We start from the raw sequence: 18,808 nt of genomic DNA on the forward strand, positions 1-18,808 counted from the left end.
AGAAGTGGGAGAGTGGCATTGCAGTTTATTTGTATCCCACTGTTTGAAGGAAGCACTATTTGAGGTGGAATAAGGGAACTGCGAAAGCCATGGTGTCTGAATTCCCAGGTACCATGTCAAAATGGGCAAGACCTTTGAAGCAGCACTAATGTAAATGCTGTTGAGAAAGGACTCTGCCTGCCACAACCTGCAAGAGTTCGCTGTGGAAATACTTCACAAATGGACATTAATTTCTTAATTTTAAGATAATCTTGGAGCAAGTCCAGAGGAGGCCATGAAGTTGATAAGGGGGCTGGAGCACCTACCCTATGAAGACAGACTGAGAAAGTTGGGGCAGTTCAGCCTGGAGAGGAGAAGAGACTGGGGAGACCTTAGAGCACCTTCCAGTACCTAAAGGGGGCTGGAAGAGAGCTGGTGAGGGACCTTGGACAAGGGCATGGAGTGATAGGACAAAGGAAAATGGCTTAAAACTGAAGAAGGGTGGATTTATATTAGATATGAGAAAGAAAGTCTTTCCTGTGGGAGTGGTAAGGCACTGAAACAGGTTATCCAGAGAAGCTTTGGATGCCTCATACCTGGAAGTATTTGAGGCCAGGTTGGACAGGGCTTGGAGCAACCTGCTCTAGTGGAATGTGTCCGTGCCCATGGCAGGGGGGTCAGTATTCTGGTTATGAAAAATGTGTAGTATTTTCACAGAAAAATCTCTTTTTTGAAAACAAGCAATAAACCCTGTCCTCCCAGATCTCCATTGAGGATGGTTCCTGTAGAGACAGACTATTTCATGGCTTGGGGGTTAGGAGGTAGGCTGTGCTGAACTGTTTGGGGCATATTTGGTTACTGGAAAAGTGAAATACAAGGGCACATGTGGACACACTTAGCAACTAGAGGAACTTAAGGTGACAACCAAACTAGACGCAGGTAATACTTTTTATGGATTTCTAATAAAATCCTCAGAAAGATGAAGAGATACTTACCTAAATTGAATTTAACTTCGCTGTGGATAATTTGGATCTAACGTGCAATAAAGTATTGCCTTTGTAAATTGCAGAACGGGTTTCTCCCTTTCCTCAGGAGACTTTTAAATTGTATGTTGAAGAAGAGTGCTGTTTCCTCCTGAACACCCCGAAAGCACAGCGTTTGATGTTGCTTGTTAAGTCTCAAAGGAGAATTTTTCTGCCATCATAAATGTTATAGTGCAAAATTCATATTGATACAGTGTTGGTGTTACAGAGTATCTTGTAGCCCTGTTTCCTTCTAAAGACAGCTGTGACACCACTAAACTGCATTACAAAGAGAAAGAGCCAGTTTTCATATAAAAATGCAGTCTCTTGGGAGGAAAGCTTGCAGATTTGTACAGTTTAATATTTTGAGAAGCTGCAAGTCCCCTTGTTAAAAGGTATTTTGGGTTGGACCACTTGGAATAGACCTTTAGTACAGAGGTTTGGCTCTGAGTCAGGAGACACTCGACACCGTGTTTGGGGAAGGAGGTAATGGGAGTTGTCTCTGTCAAGACTACAGTGGGATCTTAGAGCAGCACACAAGAGGGATTTGCCTTGCCATTAGTTTTAAGCTTCAAGGAACATGAACCAGAAAGACCAGACATGACACGAGAAGGGAAGCTGTAGTTGTACTGGTTTCTGACATCCAGTACTGGCTCTCTATGCCACAGCTGGTGTCCAGCTGGGAAGTGCTCCTTCAGGAGCATTGGCCCGCCAGAAGTTTTGAATTGCTGATTTTTTCCAACAGGAGCTTTTTCTCTTGGTGATTCTCTGTGTCCAGTCTTTGCTAAAATTCCCTGTACAAAAAATATCCCAGACTGGCAACCAAAAAGCGAACCAGGAAAGTTTACTCTAAACATTGTTTATCTATATTACATATTTTGTGAAGAGCATGTAAAAATGAAGGTATTGTCAGAGAGTATTGTACATATATATTCCAGAACCTTGACTTTGCTGTAGCTTTGACACAATTTTTTTTTTTTCGTAATGAGCTGGTGGGTGGTTGTACTGAAAAACACATAGTCATGATTCAACACTGATCAACTCTGTTTCTGTCACTTCATGCAGTGTGGGTATGATTGGGATTCTCTTTGGCCAGTCCTTCTCCCTGCCTTAGTTCTCCTCTCAGGCAGATGAGGAGACACTTCAGTTAAGAACTGTGTTAGTACATAGGATTAAATGGAATTAGCTGCTTTTTCTGCAAAACGTTTTCTTTTTGCTGTTCTGACTCTTCATACACCATTAGGCACAAAAGATACTCATCATATCATGGCTCACTGAAGCAGCATAGCACAGGAAGGGAACTGTTTCTGCATTTTATTTATTTATTGCATAGTCTGGTTGCTCTTGTTTGAATTAAGTTTGCCCCATGCAAACATTTTAGGCTGGGAACAATAACCCATAATTTGCTGACCAGCACTAGAAGAGTCTTTTTTTCTGGTGTGAGCTGGGAATGCTTTGGTTCTTTTATCACTTTTGTAGTCTGATGTAGCTTATTTCTGTGTGTACTTTGAGTCAAAACTAGACCATTAGTATATCTTAAACCAGTTGTTAATGGTGAGTTGTCTGCTGATAGTGTGTTGTACCCTGGTGGGAGAGCAGCTTTCTTAAGTATTGCTATTCTTGAACTTGGGGGGGAAAAAAAAAAAAAAAAGACTTTTAAAGGTCTTAGAAGGTCTGTAAAAAAAAAAGGTCTCCAGGTGTTTCTCATTGGCACTTGACAGATTGAAAACAGATCGTCAACTGTTCAGAAACAGTGCTTGGTCATGTCACTGGGTTGTGGGATATTTGGCAAGTGATTAGGCTTCCTATTCCCAGGTCCCAGTCTGTCAACCAGGTGTATGAAAGTGGTAAAGCATTTAGAGGACCAGTCACAGAGAAATAGCTTGTTATTAGGGGTTTGCCTTTAATACACATTTCTGATAATTGTAGTGAGAAAATACTCATATATATTAGATGAAAGTCAGTCTTGTTCTACGTAGTTTTACTGTTTCTTTCCCTTGGTTACATGGGGATCACAGCTGTCTGTGTAGATGTCTGTCTTTTTTAATACAGTCAGTCACAGTATCAGTAAAATACAAGTTTACATATGAAAACCTATGTAGCTGATGAACAGTCATTCCTCTAGTCCTTAAAGTGAAGATGAATGTAATAGCCTAAAGGATGCTTCGCTTCCCCAGCTTACTGTGATACCGTAAAGGCACTAATTTCTAGAAATATTGACTTAAACTGGTAACAGATATGGGGTTTCTCCTTTCTTACAAGAAATCAATTATGGCATGTTTTTGGACTGAGATTTCCCTGCAAGATTTAGGTCTTCATCGTGCTACAGAGAATTTGATTTATAATGCATCTAAGAAGAGATGACAACATTTTGCTTCTGTGTGTTATTTTCACACAAATCAACCCGAGTTTATTCCCTTTAAGTGCCTTATCCAGCATGCGCATCCCTTTACTACTGGATGATTTTGAATTAGCTTTACAAAGATTACATGGATAGACACAGCATTGTCGTGGTTAATAGAAACCTGTGCAGTGAGGTCTGTGGGCTGCAAGATCACTAACAGTGCCAATGACAGTGAAGTATGGCCTTATCGAAAGGAGAATTCATAAGAGGCTGCCCTGGGACACTGCACCACTGTCCTTCTGTGTATCCTGACAATGTTATCTGTCCTCTCAGTACGGAGTATCAAATGTCTGTCACGAGTACAGAAATTAATTTAATGTCACCTGAAGACATGCAATTAATCTTTTAGAGGTTTTCATAATACCTTTACAGAAAGAGTTGCCAGTTTGGCGGATTTGGATTTTGGGGTTTAGCAGAAGATAAGGAAAATTAATTTTTCATCAGGGTTAATACAAGCTAGCAGGGCCACAAAGGCTGAGAAAAATGGTTTGGGAATTTGTCAAGTGTTGTCACTCTAGAATAATGCTGCTTAACGTCTGATAGGTGTAATCAAGAGTTGAGATTTCTATAGAGGAGGATTAATCAATTTGCTCACTACAGAATGCAAGTTGGTGATACCATTCCTTCATGGGGTTTAAGAATGAAAATAAGATTTGATCTGTCAAATTGCAAGCAGCTCTGACAGTATCAATAGGCATTTTTATCAGTACATTTTAAAGCATTTGTTATAAATAAATTTGTCCTGCTAATGTTGGTGGCAAATAAACTTCATCTTCATCATAAAACTGTCATAATGATTGTGATAGAATGGAAGGCTTCAGCTTGCTAAATTTAAGCAGTCCCTCATAAAATTCTGCTTATAGAATTTGTGATCTCCTATTTGACAGAATTCTACGTTTCTCAAAACACAACATTGACTATAGATAGATATGTATAGTGAGAGACTGTTGAAAAACAGCCTCAGGGAATCAATTCTAAAATTCTTGGCCGTTGAATGGCATCGTTTTTTCTTTCTTTAGTCCAATTTCAGAAGGTCAAACTGTGCAGACTTTTACACAGTAGAAGTTTGAAAAACATTCACATGTAGATCAACTCCATCTGCCTCCATCTTTTGAGGTTTTTCTATTTACACACAGTATTTGAAATTAACTTGTTTTGGCACTGCTAACAATCTTGCTGTATACGTTTTATACTTTCCCGTGAACAGAACTCCTGCAACTTAAAAAAAAGGCATTTTCATTCCTCCAGAATTAACTAAATATTGGTGAAGTTTCATTCAGGAAAACTCTTTCCTGGCTATATAGTAGATGGTCCCTGTGGGTCCCTTCCAACTTGGCATATTCTATGAAGGCAGACCTTTTGTAAAACTTGGAAATTTAGAGCTTGAAGGTCAGAATGATTTATAATATAGAAAGTAAGGAGTAGACAATAATAAAAAAAATTCTTCCTTTATTGGTTTGTAGACAAAGAATGGAAATTCACTTTTATGCAGAAGACTTCAGAGGAAATTTGAGCTATAAAATCAGAGCTTGTATCCATCAGTCTCAGGTATCTGTGATGGACTATGGTATTCTACCTGGTTTCAGCACTTTGTGCATCAGATTATATGAGACAGGCCATGATGATGAATAGATGCATCTCTGAAAAATTTAGTGCTGCCCTGTACATTACAAAATACTAAAGGAAAGAAATCAGATAAAAATATATTTTGACATGAAGAGGCTTAAAATTTTAATACCTCCTTCTGTTGCTGTATATTTAAATGTGGGGAGGGCAGTGCTATAAGCTGATGAAAAATTAACAATACAGAAATTGTCTTTAGGAAAAGCAAAAGTAGATTTCAGATGAGCTAGAACTGAGACATTTTAAGTAGAAGAGTTGCTAGAAATTTAGGTGTCCTTTGGGGCAGGTGCTGCAATACAGCTGCAGTGGACTTACCTGCTTGCCTGTAGCTTTGCTATGTTGGTGCCAGCTCACTGTGTAGCTCATGAGTGAACATCAGGAGTCAGCATATGTAGAGTCATCATTACAATTGTATGTCCTTTCCTCCAAAATGTTAATGTTCCATCAGCATGTGACTTGTCAGTAATGCTCTGAGGTTTTGTAGCTTTAAGTCCAGATGTTAAAAGCTCTTAGCAGGTGTTTTGCTTGACTTGGTTTGTCATTGATGTGTCTGAAGAAGCCACTGGTTGTCTTGCCTCAAAGATTAAAGGATGATAGTGGTGGTGAGTCTGATTTGCCACTACATGATATTGCAGAGGTTGCTCATTTTGGCTCAGTGCTTGTCCTTGTACTGTCACATCTTTAACCAGTGAAAAAAGAATTGCTGCTAAAATACATCTTCCGAGGCTGTGTCATTTTGCTAATTAGGCACATGTCACCTGGCAGTCACATTTGATTTTTATTTTCTTAAGAAAACCACCAGGTTTTGCCTTCTGTTGAGGCCAGGCTGCCTGCAACAGAAAATAATGTCTTGCTGATTTGGAGGGAGCTCTATTAGTCCTTGAGCACCAAGTGGCTCTCTTGAGAAGCAGTGCTGCAGTTTCATCTCTGTTTCCCATCTTCAAGTCATCTCAAAACCAGTAAATATTCAGAGCAGTAGTGTAAAGAAAGGGGTTGATCCAGTTGCCTTTCCTTCCTTCTTGTTGCAGGAACAAGCAGATCTTGTTCCATTCCCTTTCTTTATTGTTTTGTGTAAGTTTTTCTTATTTCTGAAATACATTAATTCATTAAAAAGCTCGGAGATCTTTCTACCTTTTCAGGCTTTTGCAGGAGCATCGTGTCAGCAGTGAAGCCCAGAGGTGGCATTTGGGACCCCAGCAGGGAACAAACCCCATCAGATTTTTCATCAGTGCGAACCAGTTATGTGCTGATACCTTTGACTCTGTTACACAGTTCTGTGTTTTAGTTTTATTTGGTGATAATTGAGCTTGGTAGTTAAATATTAGGTGGTTGTTGGCCGTCCTAGACTTTTATGTGAAATGATTGTTTGCTTTTGAAGTTTCAGTAATGAGCATGTTCAGTGTGTTTTGTACCTGAGGGCTTTGCTCTCAGATGCTCTTCCAATGTGCCGGGATCACTTTTTGGTTTGGAAAGAAGTGGTTGCAAATATTTATGGTTTTCACAGCAGGCATTTAGCAGAGATTAGATTTTTAACTCCCAGCTATAGTGTTTAAATTCCTCCTAGAATTTTTTATTCCTTTTAGTTTCATCATCTTGCAGCTACTGTAGAGTTGAATAAAAGAAATTATCTGATCAGGGCATAGAGCTTATGGTGATGCTGATATTGAAACTAATACTAAAATGAGGAGGATTTAATGCTGGTTTCCTGGTAAGGTTTTGTGTATATGTTTGGATTTTTCAAGAGGGCTCTTGCTTTTATGTTTTTGAATAGTAACTGAAGAGAAACTCAGAAGGGAAAGCTTTATAATTTCTCACTAGTCACTGCTCTCCAAGGTTTGTATACAAAATGTTCTGTGAAGACGTGGAGCCAGAAAACCAGAGAAAAACACCCTGTATTTCATTAGAGGTGGGAAAGACGTGCAGATTTTTATGGCTTTCTCACTTTGGACACTATGGACAAAAGCCAGGACAAGGTTCAAGATTTGCCCTATGACAGACTGTGCTTTTGAAGTGTAGATGGTGCAAGAGTCTGTGAGGCTCATTTGTCTGGGATTTATGTAGTTGAATTCTTGAGATGTTGTAACCTTCATGTACTTTTTAATACAGAGGCCTTGGTTTAGGGGTGTGAATTGTGAAGTAGTCAACTTGAAAACGTGAGACTGTGCTATGTACCACCTGTACTAGATTATTTCTTACGAAATGATAGTGAAGGGACTTAGTAACTAGTCCCTTTTAGTGTTTCTTTTGCTTTTACTTAGTGCTGAGAGGTAAAGATTTGTATTGTCAATGAAGATAATCTTGTTATTAGGCTATAAATCTGTTCCTTCTGCACCCCTGTATTTTGTCTCCTTATCCACAAGAAATGTGCCAGTATGAAATCCTCTGGTTTGTGACGTGTGTTACAGGTGCAAAGTAGATTTCGCTTGTGAATAGTTAAGGAAGGGGGGAAAAAACCCTGTGTAAGTAAAGATGCTTTCATAATATTTTACTTTTTTCACTAGATATGCCTTTTATTTGAGAGCTTTTGCAGGGTTACCAGGAGTTGGTTTGGCACTTAGGCAAAGCCTTCACCCTGCAGATAAAATGTTCACTAGTATTTGAGTTCTAAAGTTGGAGTCCAGTCAAGGTATAGATACTGCTGTTGAAACCATGCAATAGTATGATGCAGTTTATAGATGCAAAAGTACCTGATGTTTTGTCAGGCTCTGCTGTCTCTTGCTCCATGAAGTGTTTTTCAGTGATTGATCTGATCTGGACAGCCAGACACAAATTCAAGAATCACCTGTTTGTAGAAGAAACTGAACTGTTTGGGTAGAGGCAGTGGAAGGGAATAATTTCAGTGCTTTCAGCTTTTGCTGTTGCTGTGCTTGATTGCACTGAGAGATGTAACAAAGAGCTACATTGGATGAGAGAAGCACTGAGATGGCGTTTCATTGTGCTTGTGATTATAAATATAATAAGAACTTTATGAGACAAATTAAAAAAAAACCAAAACAACCCTTGAGGAACTGCTCCTAGTACAGTGTTTGAGGAAGGAGACTGCTTACAAAGCTGCTGGTATGGAAGTTGGCAGAATGAGTATGCACTTTAAATAAATACCAGTTTTTAACTGAAGAGAGGTTGGAGTTTTAAAGATGAGCAGAGTATTTGCCTGATTCTTCCAGCCTTCACAGTTCTTTGCTCCTTCTTCTGCAATGTGTATGTCTCTATTTAAAAAAAAAAAAAAGAAGTAATAAATAACACATGTAACCCTGGGAGGAAGAATGATTTAGAAAGAAAAATGAAAACATCTTGCCATTTTGAATATGAAAAGACGTTACTGAACGTTGTAATTATAATAAAGTCCAAACAAAGTAAACTGTTCTTCAGATACCATGGATTTATTTTAGGCTGAAGTGCAATTTCCAGGCTGAGCCCTTGCACGTGCCTGCCGTGGCCACCGGTTTGCTTTAGCAGGCAAAGCCCTGGATACTCTCTGAGTGAGCTGGATGTGGCAGGAGGCTGCTCAGGGTGAGGGTGTGCAGTGCCTGGACACTGAGCCGCTGTTGTGTTGTTGATTTCAGCAGGGGGGAGAGGATGCTGGCTTTTTTCACCCAGAGGGCCAGACCCAGCGGCCTCAACAACCCCCGGAGCCCAAACAGCAGCCAGTGCGGAAGGTCACTTTGACAAAGGGAATGCAGCAGCACCAACAGCAGCAGCAGGCACAGATCCATTCACCAGCTCCTCAAGGAGTCAAAAACATCCAGGGAATCCATCAACCTAAAAAGGTGATTTTTAGATGCGTATTGCTGTGGAAGTTTCACTGTGTAGCTGTGTTGCTCTATTAATAACTAGCATTCTGTTTGTCAATTGGTAGTGCAGGGCTGCATGACCCAAGAGATGCATAATTGCATATAAAGCTTTTAATCTGGAGAGACTTGTTTGTACCCAGCACAGACTGGCGATGCCTGCAGGTTTCTTCATCTGCTGACGTTCTGGCCAGCACAGCACTCCCTGGGGAAATACATGTGTCCCGAGATAGCTACAGTAGGAGGTGGTATGCAACATACTTTCTGGCTTTAAAACCAAGAGGTTTTTTGAAGTTGTGTTTAAGCTTTTATTCTGGCTGTTTCTTGCATATGTAGGGAGCACACAGCGACTATTTCAGGATGCTCTTTGCTGAATCCCCGAAGTTGGTGTCACTCAAAATAGTTGGTGATCTCATAACTTGATGTTTTGCACTGATTGTGCACTGGGAGGAGGCAGGGAAGGGTCAGGGCGGCAGCGCCGTGTGCCTTCTCTGCATTTGCAAGCTGGCACATGCCTTGAACATAGCTGGTATTTTGGCCTTCAGTTCTTGGTTTTGAACTGTTGGCCATAATCTTCCTGCTTCATGTAAGGATAAAGTTTCCTTGCTGATGCAGAAGAATGTGAAAAGTTGTTACCCTTCATAGGCTTTCCAAGTGGGAAACTGTGTTGTGTTGACTCAGTGTTAAATGTGAACTCTGTGTAATGTTTGTTACTCTTGTTTCATTGTTATTTTTTCCTCTCTCCAACTGTTCAATATTTAATTTCCAAGAATTAAATCCGTACATTTCCTGCTCCAGAGTATGCTGTGGTGCCAGATCCTACAGGATTTGGGGGAGGGGAACTTTGAAAAAAGTTGTTTTATTTAGCCATTTCTCCGTTCTTAGAACAGACCAAGAGTTAGTAGCAGTACAGACTGGAGGTGCTTTGAAGCAGTTTGCTGATCTTGTGAGTACATTAAATTTACCTGTGGGTTGAGAAGAGAAAAAGGAGAGGGATCAACTTGTTTTTGTTGTCCAGACTCAAAATATGGGAGCTGAACACATGCTGCTAGATGTGATTGAAAACTAGGTTATATGCTTTTATCCGAGATCTTCCACTGCTTAGTTGATCAGTCTGAGCTAGATCTGAGGCTTTTAGCCTGAATGCAATATATATAACTCAATATATTTGCTGCCCTTCTAAAAGAGGTTTGTATAAGCAGTGGATGAATATGTTAATAAGTGGCCTTTCAAATCAGCGAACAGCAACAAACTGCTTAAAATCAGTGTGTACTTTAATCAAGTCTTTAAGTAAATCGCCAACTTTCGTATCATCTGTCAAATGCAGTAAGCAGAATCACTAGGTAAGTAAATCAAAATACTGTTACTTTTGTTGTTGGCAGGTCATTATGCACGGCAGAGGCAGAGGAGTAGCAGGCCAGATGGGCCGAGGACGCTTGATGCCAAATAAACAGAACCTGCGAGTGGTGGAGTGCAAACCTCAGCCCTGTATTGTGTCAGTTGAAGGGCTTTCTTCATCAACTACTGATGTCCAACTGAAAAACCTGCTGATGTCAGTGGGACCCATTCAGGTAGGTCAACCTCGGTTTATCATTTTTGTGCCAAAAGGCTTTCATTCCGGAAAGCTCAATTAATTCCCTGACACTAAATACAATGCGTGTTTATTGGTAATTTATGTTTGAAGGCACCCCCACCCACACACGCTACACCTGGTAGCAAAGACAGGCACGTGATGATATTGCGGCACGGGAGGCACGGGAGGATTTTGCTAACCATCACATTCCTGCTGCAAAATTCTCCTTCATTTTGGAGTTCCTGTGCTATCTGACATTTTCTTAAACAATACAAACCTGTCTGTTCTGTGAGGTTTTTAAAACCATATCAAAGCAAATGTATTTTTGGTTGCTATTTGTGTTTATATTGTTGGCTTGCACCTACTCTCTGTTTTGACATTTGCCTTTTCCTGTCATCGCAGTCCTGGGGTACAAGCACTTTAATGACCACTACCCAGTGGACATTTTATACTGTGTAGCACCATATGCTTTTTCAGAGGAAAACACGGTCTTCTTTGGAGCATTTTATTGATCCTTCATTATTTTAGAAGTTTCTCTTTAGTAGGGGCCTGTGAGCAAGGTTATGACACACACACTGGTGTATCTGCTGTGCAGCTTCTGTTCGTAAACTGCCTCCTGGAACTGATGTGTCAGTTAAATGACTTATGGAAAGCAGGAGGTTTTCAAAGTAGTGAAGGGCTTAGGAGGCCCTGTCTGATTTATTGTTACTACATTTGAAAATATCAGTCAATGAATAATGAAACACACAGATGAGAATTTTTTTTTCCCCAGTTTTGAGTGCTCCTTTTGACAGGATCAACATTTTTCAGACAAATACAATGCATGAATTGGAGCCTGTTCTGTGAGACTTTGCTATTAGGGGGATCATCTCTCTGTTTCAAAACACACTGCTCTCCTAAAGATGAACACTCTGCCTGACTTCTTCCCAATTTAGTAAACAGAATAATGCTGAATTATTTACATCGTCAATTCAGAGAGGTTTAATTTGTTTGGGAAAGCAAAACTACTCTCACAAAATACTTTGTGCCTTCGTATTCTGTAGTACTCTAGGAAATTACTCATACAGTTCCAAAGCACATTTATTCAGTGTTTACTTGCTAAATCTTACATGAGAATATTAGAAGGAGATTAATAGAATCCCTGCAAGGAAATACTCGCAGTAGAGAGAAGTTATTGAGAACGTCCTAAAAAATTTATTCAGGACTTGCTGTTTCATAGCAGACTCCAAACTCTGGTCTCTCAATTCAATGTTACAGACCACTTTAGAAAGGTGTATTTATAGGAGAAAAAACTATAACTGATTTTCTAGTGGGATTTGATACATACCTGTGCCCTACAGAACTTGCATTCTTGCACCATCATCAACTGTAACTTTGGAAATTATGCTTTCTAAATTATCATCTATTTTCACCTTATCAGAGATCTGGAAGTAGTACTTGAAAGAGAAGCTTGAATTTAGCTAATGATGCAGAATGGTTTTATGCTAAATCTGCAGTTGAATTTCAAATGTGATGTGTAGAAGGCTAGAAATTTCCTGTCATGTTCGAGACTGAATGATGTTTCACAAGTGTGGATGGTGAGATATGCAGGGGAGAAGTGATCCTTTTGTAGGAAGAATATGAGACTGGTTCTGCCATATGGCATATTTAGCTTTTGGGTTTTGTTTTTTTATGATGCCATGAGAAGTGGCACCACAAAAGTGTTAATGCAGTGAATGAGGAAGAGGCAGCAGCAGCTTTTGGTGACTTGGAGGACAAGAACAAAAACAGAATGATTGAAAACCTGCATTGTTGCTGTTCACAGCAACCATTTTTACACAGATGGTGCTAGATTTTCAAAAAGGTCAACATCCTGAAGTGCATGAGTGGATTTTCTTGTGGCTGTAAGTTAATGTTCTTAGTAGTGTTTGTGCTCGGTGCTGTACAAAATCCCCTGCAACTGGGACTGGTCGGGAGGCTCTGACAGCGAAGGGATACTCTGCTTGGTTATTTCCTCATTCTTCCTTCAAAATGCATTTCATGTAAGTGACTTTGCAACGAGGAGTGCAGGAGTGAGCTGCTGGAGAGAGCCCAGTAGTGAATGGAAGGGCAGGTCGTGGCCACGACCAGAGAAAAGAGATCTTGGGTAGTGCAGAGCTCTGATCTTCTGAGGTGAAGTGTTGCAGCTTGATGAACTGAAATAGGAGGGATTTGGGGAGATGGCTATTGTGCGAAAACAGCAAGGTGAAATTCTAGCTGCTTTTTTAGAAATTAGGCAAGGTGCCCAGGTTTGTAGCTGGTGTTCTGATGGAGCTGAAGAAATAGTAAGAGGAGGGAATGGTGAGTCAGTTGTGTCTGACTCATTCTTTAAGGTGTAGAATATCCTATGTTTAGCTGTTGACTATATTCAGCAAAATTTTACTTGATCAACTGAGCTTTTGAGAGAATTTTTCATTTTACTTGTCTTTGGGGGAAATGTGCTTATTTTACGCAGTTGTAAAGGAAATTTAAATCTGAATCAGAACTTAAGGAGTTGTTTTCATGCCTGCATAGTATCTTGAAGTGACACGTCAGCTGTCCAACACCCAAATCCCTGGTTAGAGGTAAAGATTCACAAACTGTAGGTCCTACACTTCTAATGTTTAAACAAGCATCTTGCTTGAAAGCGACATCCAAACACAGCTCAGAAATCCAAATATCCCGTGTATCAATTTCTGCTGCAGTCAAGACATAACCGTGGGAATGCCTGCACTGAGGCATAGCTCCCAAAGAAGGGGAAGAAATACTTCCCAAGGATCTCTCTGCTCTTTGACAAGAAGAATAGATCATGAACTCTTGTCCCACCTGGTAGAGGACCTCTGCTTAATCTTCACCTTCCGTGCTGGGGCATCTCTAGAGTAATTGATTTCACACCAACTCCTGTTTCCAGCTATCCAGATATTTGTTACAGTGTGTTTATCCTGCATGTGTTTTCTTGGTAAGTGAATCCTTGCTGGCATAACAGAAAGTTTTAACGTTTTCCACAAATAAGTCTATAATTTATCAATGAAGTGAACGAGGAGGAAGAGATTACTTTGCTTTTCTGGATACAAAAGTATTGTGGTTTTATTCTCAGCTTTTTCATGTCAGTATCATTCTCAATGTACAAGTACCTTGTACAAACCTTGGGAAGGGAAGTTAAAAACTTCCCTTGATTTACAGTGTTCAGTGTTCCAAGCTTTGCCATCAGCTTGCATTGAGGTGGTGGTTCTGTCAGGGTTTGGGTGTAGCATAAGAGAAGATGGAGGAGACTTAGACTTGAGGTTGGAAATTCACCATTCTTCTCTTCCATACTCTAGAAATGGAGAAAATTATCTTTTCCCACATATAACCTTTGAAATACCCTCTTCTGCCTAATCACTGAAGACTCTAATTCTTATCCCTGCTTCACTAAACCTGCTTTGATATTAATATAGGAGAAAAAAATACCACTAAGATTCTCAAGACACTGAATAAAAGAAAATCTTTGGGATTCCAGGAACCTCTCTTTCATCATAGCTCCATTTTACAGCTCCAACATGATGAAATTAGCAGAACAAGTGCCTCCTTTCAGCATACAGTTTGCTGTCAGACTCTTTTTTGAGAGGGTAAGCTTTCAGAAACAAATAATGTATCTGCAGTAAAACTTGAGTACTGAATCTAAAATAATTACATGTTATAAATAAAATTATGTATTCCAAAGTGGTGGAAAGTACAGTTTTCTGAGCACATCACCAAAATGGAGTCTCCTGAGGGCAGTACTGGAGCAGTGACATTCAGTACATATCCATCCAGAACCATTTGATAAAGCAGATTACTAATAAGTTGCAAAGGTCATGAAAAACAGTGCTTGTATTTTTTTCTTTTTTTGTGCTCTTGAATCTGGGTTTAACGTTTATACTGTCTAAAGAAGCTCGTGTTCAACTAGTTATTGCTACCTTCGGATGAATTGGCTTTTTTCAGGATGGTGGCAGGTAGGCTGGACCATTTGCTAGGTCTCCAGGTAATTTGAGTACTGAGGGATGGTTCCGTGCAGGTGTTTCATCATCATCTTTAATCATGTTTTCATACATCAAATGGTTGCAAACAGAAAACATCAGTGCAAAATCTCAGTTTTGCTTTGTGAAGACTTAAGGTAATAAATTCTGATGCTGAAAAGAAAAAAAAGAGGAAAAAAACTCTGTATACAAAACATTGTATATCAGAGGTGATGAGAATGTTGGAATTGTTGCTGTACTTGTAGTAGTTTACAAACATGGGGTTTCCTCTGGTTACTTAGCCATTTGTGATCCCAGAAAGGAAAAACAAGTGCAATGCTGATGCGCTTTGCTCTGCTTTCTTAGGGTGACAGTGCTACCTAGTGCTCAGCTGGGGTAAAGGCAGCTCTCTGCACTGACACTGCATTCCAAATTGCTGGATTTGTTTTCGGCTTAAAGAGGTATGGGTGGAAATGGCAAGCACACGTGGATGCACAGACCCAGAACACGAGGGCTCCTGCAGATCAGCAGGGGGGTTCTCCATGAGGCACAGCACACAGGGTGCACAGGCTGACGTCGTGACCAGTGTGGTCTTTCTGCCTGAGAAGACATTTTCAGCTGTTGCAGAAGCTGTGGGAGAAGACGTGGGCAGTCCTGCTCCAGCCTTGGGGCTGGGGGAACAGGAGAGCAGCTCCAACAAGAGCCTGTCCAGTTCAGCCTTGCTGTAGGGCAGTATGGGAGCTACAGATGTCTTTCTCCTCATCTCCTCTTGCATACAGAGATGGAAAGCTGAGCACTTTTAAGGACAGATAGTAGGAAGTCAAAAGTTGCTGAAAAGCAGGAAGGAGGGACAGAAGATGGAAGAGATCAGTTGCATCAGCTGAGGATGAAATGGATACATTCTGTCTCAGCCTCTGGTAGCGGCTGGGAAGTGTCGCTGCCAGGAAAGGTGCTTCAGGAGTCAGGAGACTGCAAGGATAATAAAAATGTATCTGCATCTATAAATGAGAGGGAAGAATAAATAGAATCCGATCATTCTGTTTAGGAGGATCACACACTGGAGATGATGTTGGTTAGGAAAGTTAACACTTTTTTTGGATAGATGTTATTTAGCAGCTTCATATGGACTGCACTCCTAATGCCAAACTTGCTTTGGTGCTTATGGCTGTCCCGCTGTTTGTCTCAAGGCTCTGGGTTTTGCAGTGAAGCTTTATTAATGTGCTGCCAAAATCATACCAGCTATTTCAATATTGTACAAGTGTGGATTTAATTACAGAGTGTGTGTAAAGGAGAAATTTCAGTGCAGTGTAGATCTGCAGGCCTAAAGAAATCCCTGCAGAGGGTCCTTTTAAGACATTCGTACTTCAGTCACTGGTAATAGTTCAGTTGCAGAAAAAGCCAGAGCTCCTGATTATTTTTTAAGTTGTTGAATTAATTAGTATGTTTTAAAACAGTTTACAGGCAAACTCTCAATCACAGGTATGAGTGATTATGAAATACTGGTTTTTGCTGCATTTTCCATTCAACCCAAGATCTGCATCTTCCTATGGTGGTTTCTAAGGAAGCAGAAAAAGGAGACAGTCAAGATTGGCATGAGCTCTGTGCTGCCTAAATCCCTTCCATTTAAGATATTCTTCTTCATCCCAAACTAGTTTTTTATTTTTAATGCTGGGAATATGTCAGAATCTAATCTCTGTTCTCCAGAGTCAAATGGAAACATGCCCAGAATATCTCTGATCTCAGGTTGCTATCAGGAAGTGCTTGCACAGTAGATCTGTACATCCAAATCTGTAAAGTAACCAGTCATTTGAAATCCCTTGGAAGTTATTGTATGTATTGTCAATCCTTTACAGTTGAGCGGATCCAGGAAGGGGTTTTCATCCTCTGGTGAACATCTGAGTAGGTCAACTTAAAGAGAAGATGTGAATGAAGTTGTTTTCTCAGAACTGTGACATTTGGGAGGAGTGTGATATTTCAGTTTAGGAATTCGTGATAGAAGGAGATTCTAGTGGAGCACAATGTGGCAACAAGGAAGTCTCCTGTGGAGGAAAAGTGGGTGTCTTCCCATTAAAGGAGAAGTCAAGTGATGATGGGTAGAACCCGCTGGTTTCCAGAGGCTGCCTGGCTGGTTGTTCCCTGCCTCCCCCGACTGGCCTTTCAAAATCTTTAGGTCACAGAATAATACCCAACTCAGATCATATACCCAAACAAACATAAAGTGATTCTGCATCATTTTTGCTGCCATAGTTTGAGTACAGTGAAGGCTGAGAATTTGTATTAAAACAAATTAAAATTTTTCAGGCAGTTTCCAAATGCAGAAATAGTGTTTGTGTACTCTTAGTTTATCCTTTGTTTTGCAGTCTTTAACTCTGGTCTTAAGTATAGGCATGTGTAACTACAGCAGTTGAGAAGATGCTGATGCTAGAAGTTACTGCCTTACCCTGGGCTGAGTAGTGGGTAATGTTTGGGCAGTTCAGTGAAGCATCAGATAGGTTATTTTTTGGTTTTCATAGTTGTCTGTATTGACCAGCGAAACTAAATCTGATAAAGATGTTTTTCAGAGACTTATCCAAGAATGGATGCCTCGTTGCCAAAGCATTTGAATATTAAAATGCATTTAGTGTTTTGCCTTTCTTTTTTTTTTTTTTTGCTTTGGAAAATAAGGCAGTAATACAGTGTAAGAACATAGTACCCAAACTAGTCAGTCAATAAACTTATTAATTCATAAGAAAGTATAAATAAGTTATCTATAATAATATTTAGATACTTTGCCTAATTTTGTTAATGAGTCTGTACTGTACCAGAATGTCTTCCTCTAGTCAAATTTTTATATGCTAATTACTGAGAAGCTTTTCAATAATTTATTATCATGATTGTATAAAGTGCAAAATCAAATTTTGCTTTTGTGCATCTCAAGAATATTAATGCAATAATAGCTCAGTTCTTGGGGGAAGAGTCACCAAACACAGCTTCGCTTTCTTCAGTTGATCACAACAGGGCTCTGGAGCATAAAAGCTTTGGGAAAATCTGCTGTGGTGGTTGAGGGAGACCTGATGCTGTGGTGAGGATTAGCTGGCAGCAGGAGGGCTGGAGGTGGTTCTGGAGAGGGGAGAGAAGCAGGTGACAGCAGAACATGCAGGGTGCAGCTGGAAAGATAAGTCCATGGGTTCTTTTGCAGCTCTTCTTGTCCAGCTGTTCACTGAAATATTCATCCTTTCAGTGATTCAAACAGGTTTTTCTCATATTACAAGTGTCAACTTCTTTTTAACTGCAATTCAGAGATACTTTTTTTTTTTGTCAGCTCTTACAGATCTGTTGTTTCCAAATCTTATTTAAAGGTTCTTTAAACCATAAAAAAGTGAGATCAGTAAGGGAGGAGAACACAAACTTCAGCACCTCTGTCACCCACTCCAGCAGATAATCTCCAAGAGAAATGAGCTTTATCCTGGGTCTTTCACTGGTGCTTCCTGCAGCCTGACTGTATTCTTGCTGGTAAAATGTGCTTAACTGTGTCAAGAGTTTTCTGATTAAAAAAAAAAAAAGTTATCTGCCAAGTGGTATTTTTTAAAGCTAAATCCCATTTCTACCATCTCAGAAACTGAGAAGTTGCAGTGACTTAGCTAAACCTTTTCATCATAGCAGCTTTCCAAAAACTATACTACGCAAATTAACCTGCTGATGCTTTTTAGATGTGCTGAATCCTTTAACTTTTACTCAGCTTTCACTTTGAAATCACAGGAGTGATGGAAATATTAAACATCTGTGATTTTCCTGCAGAGAGGGAAGTTCCCTGTCAATTACAAGAAGGTGCAAGGTAGCTACGCCAAAATTAATTACTTCAGAATCACAGATAGGTAAGTTATAGAAAGTGGCTAAGCTGAATTGTCAGGGTTAGATACAAAGAAATATGACTTATCAGGTACCATGGCTCTTGTTAATTATCTTACCAAGAGAGTCTTACCTGTTCAAAAAAGATAGAAATAGGCAATTTTAATAGCAAATTTCATCTAGGCATTTGACATCTTGCTTAAAATGCTGCATTAGATTGAATGAACAGGGAACACATTAGTTGGATTAAAAATTCTTTCACTGAGAGGTCTTAAAGTATGTCACCCTTAAAATGTGTCAACAAGGGGGGTTGTATGTTGTTTCCCAATCAATAATTGTTTGTCTGAAGATCTGTGGTACTTTTTTAGCAATCTAGATGATGATGATACAGAATTTTTGCAGGTAAAGTTCAAAATCCTGGAGACTGACCATCAGTGCTGGAATCATCCAAATTGGGGGATGCTGCAGAGTTCCAGGCGAGATGCAGGAGCAGAGAATTAGGTTCATACCTAACCATCAAGAGGTTATGATATAGAAAAGTTTCAAGATGCCTGTATACATGCATTTATGTGTGTGTCCGTATATAAATTTATATAAAGCTCAGCATAAAACTGTAC

General features: G+C 39.9%; 1 protein-coding gene across 1 annotated transcript in view; it reads left to right on the plus strand.

Annotated features, from left to right (window-relative positions):
• The window catches only part of RBM33 (RNA binding motif protein 33), a 102,544-nt gene that overhangs the window by 75,386 nt on the left and 8,350 nt on the right, over positions 1–18,808 (plus strand). Inside the window, 2 exon segments of the mRNA XM_017819375.1 lie at positions 8,595–8,795; positions 10,199–10,387. Coding sequence (XP_017674864.1) covers positions 8,595–8,795; positions 10,199–10,387 — 390 coding nt within the window.

The sequence above is a fragment of the Lepidothrix coronata genome, unplaced genomic scaffold (assembly GCF_001604755.1).
Source record: "Lepidothrix coronata isolate B3197 unplaced genomic scaffold, Lepidothrix_coronata-1.0 Scaffold74, whole genome shotgun sequence".
Classification (NCBI taxonomy): Eukaryota; Metazoa; Chordata; class Aves; order Passeriformes; family Pipridae; genus Lepidothrix; species Lepidothrix coronata.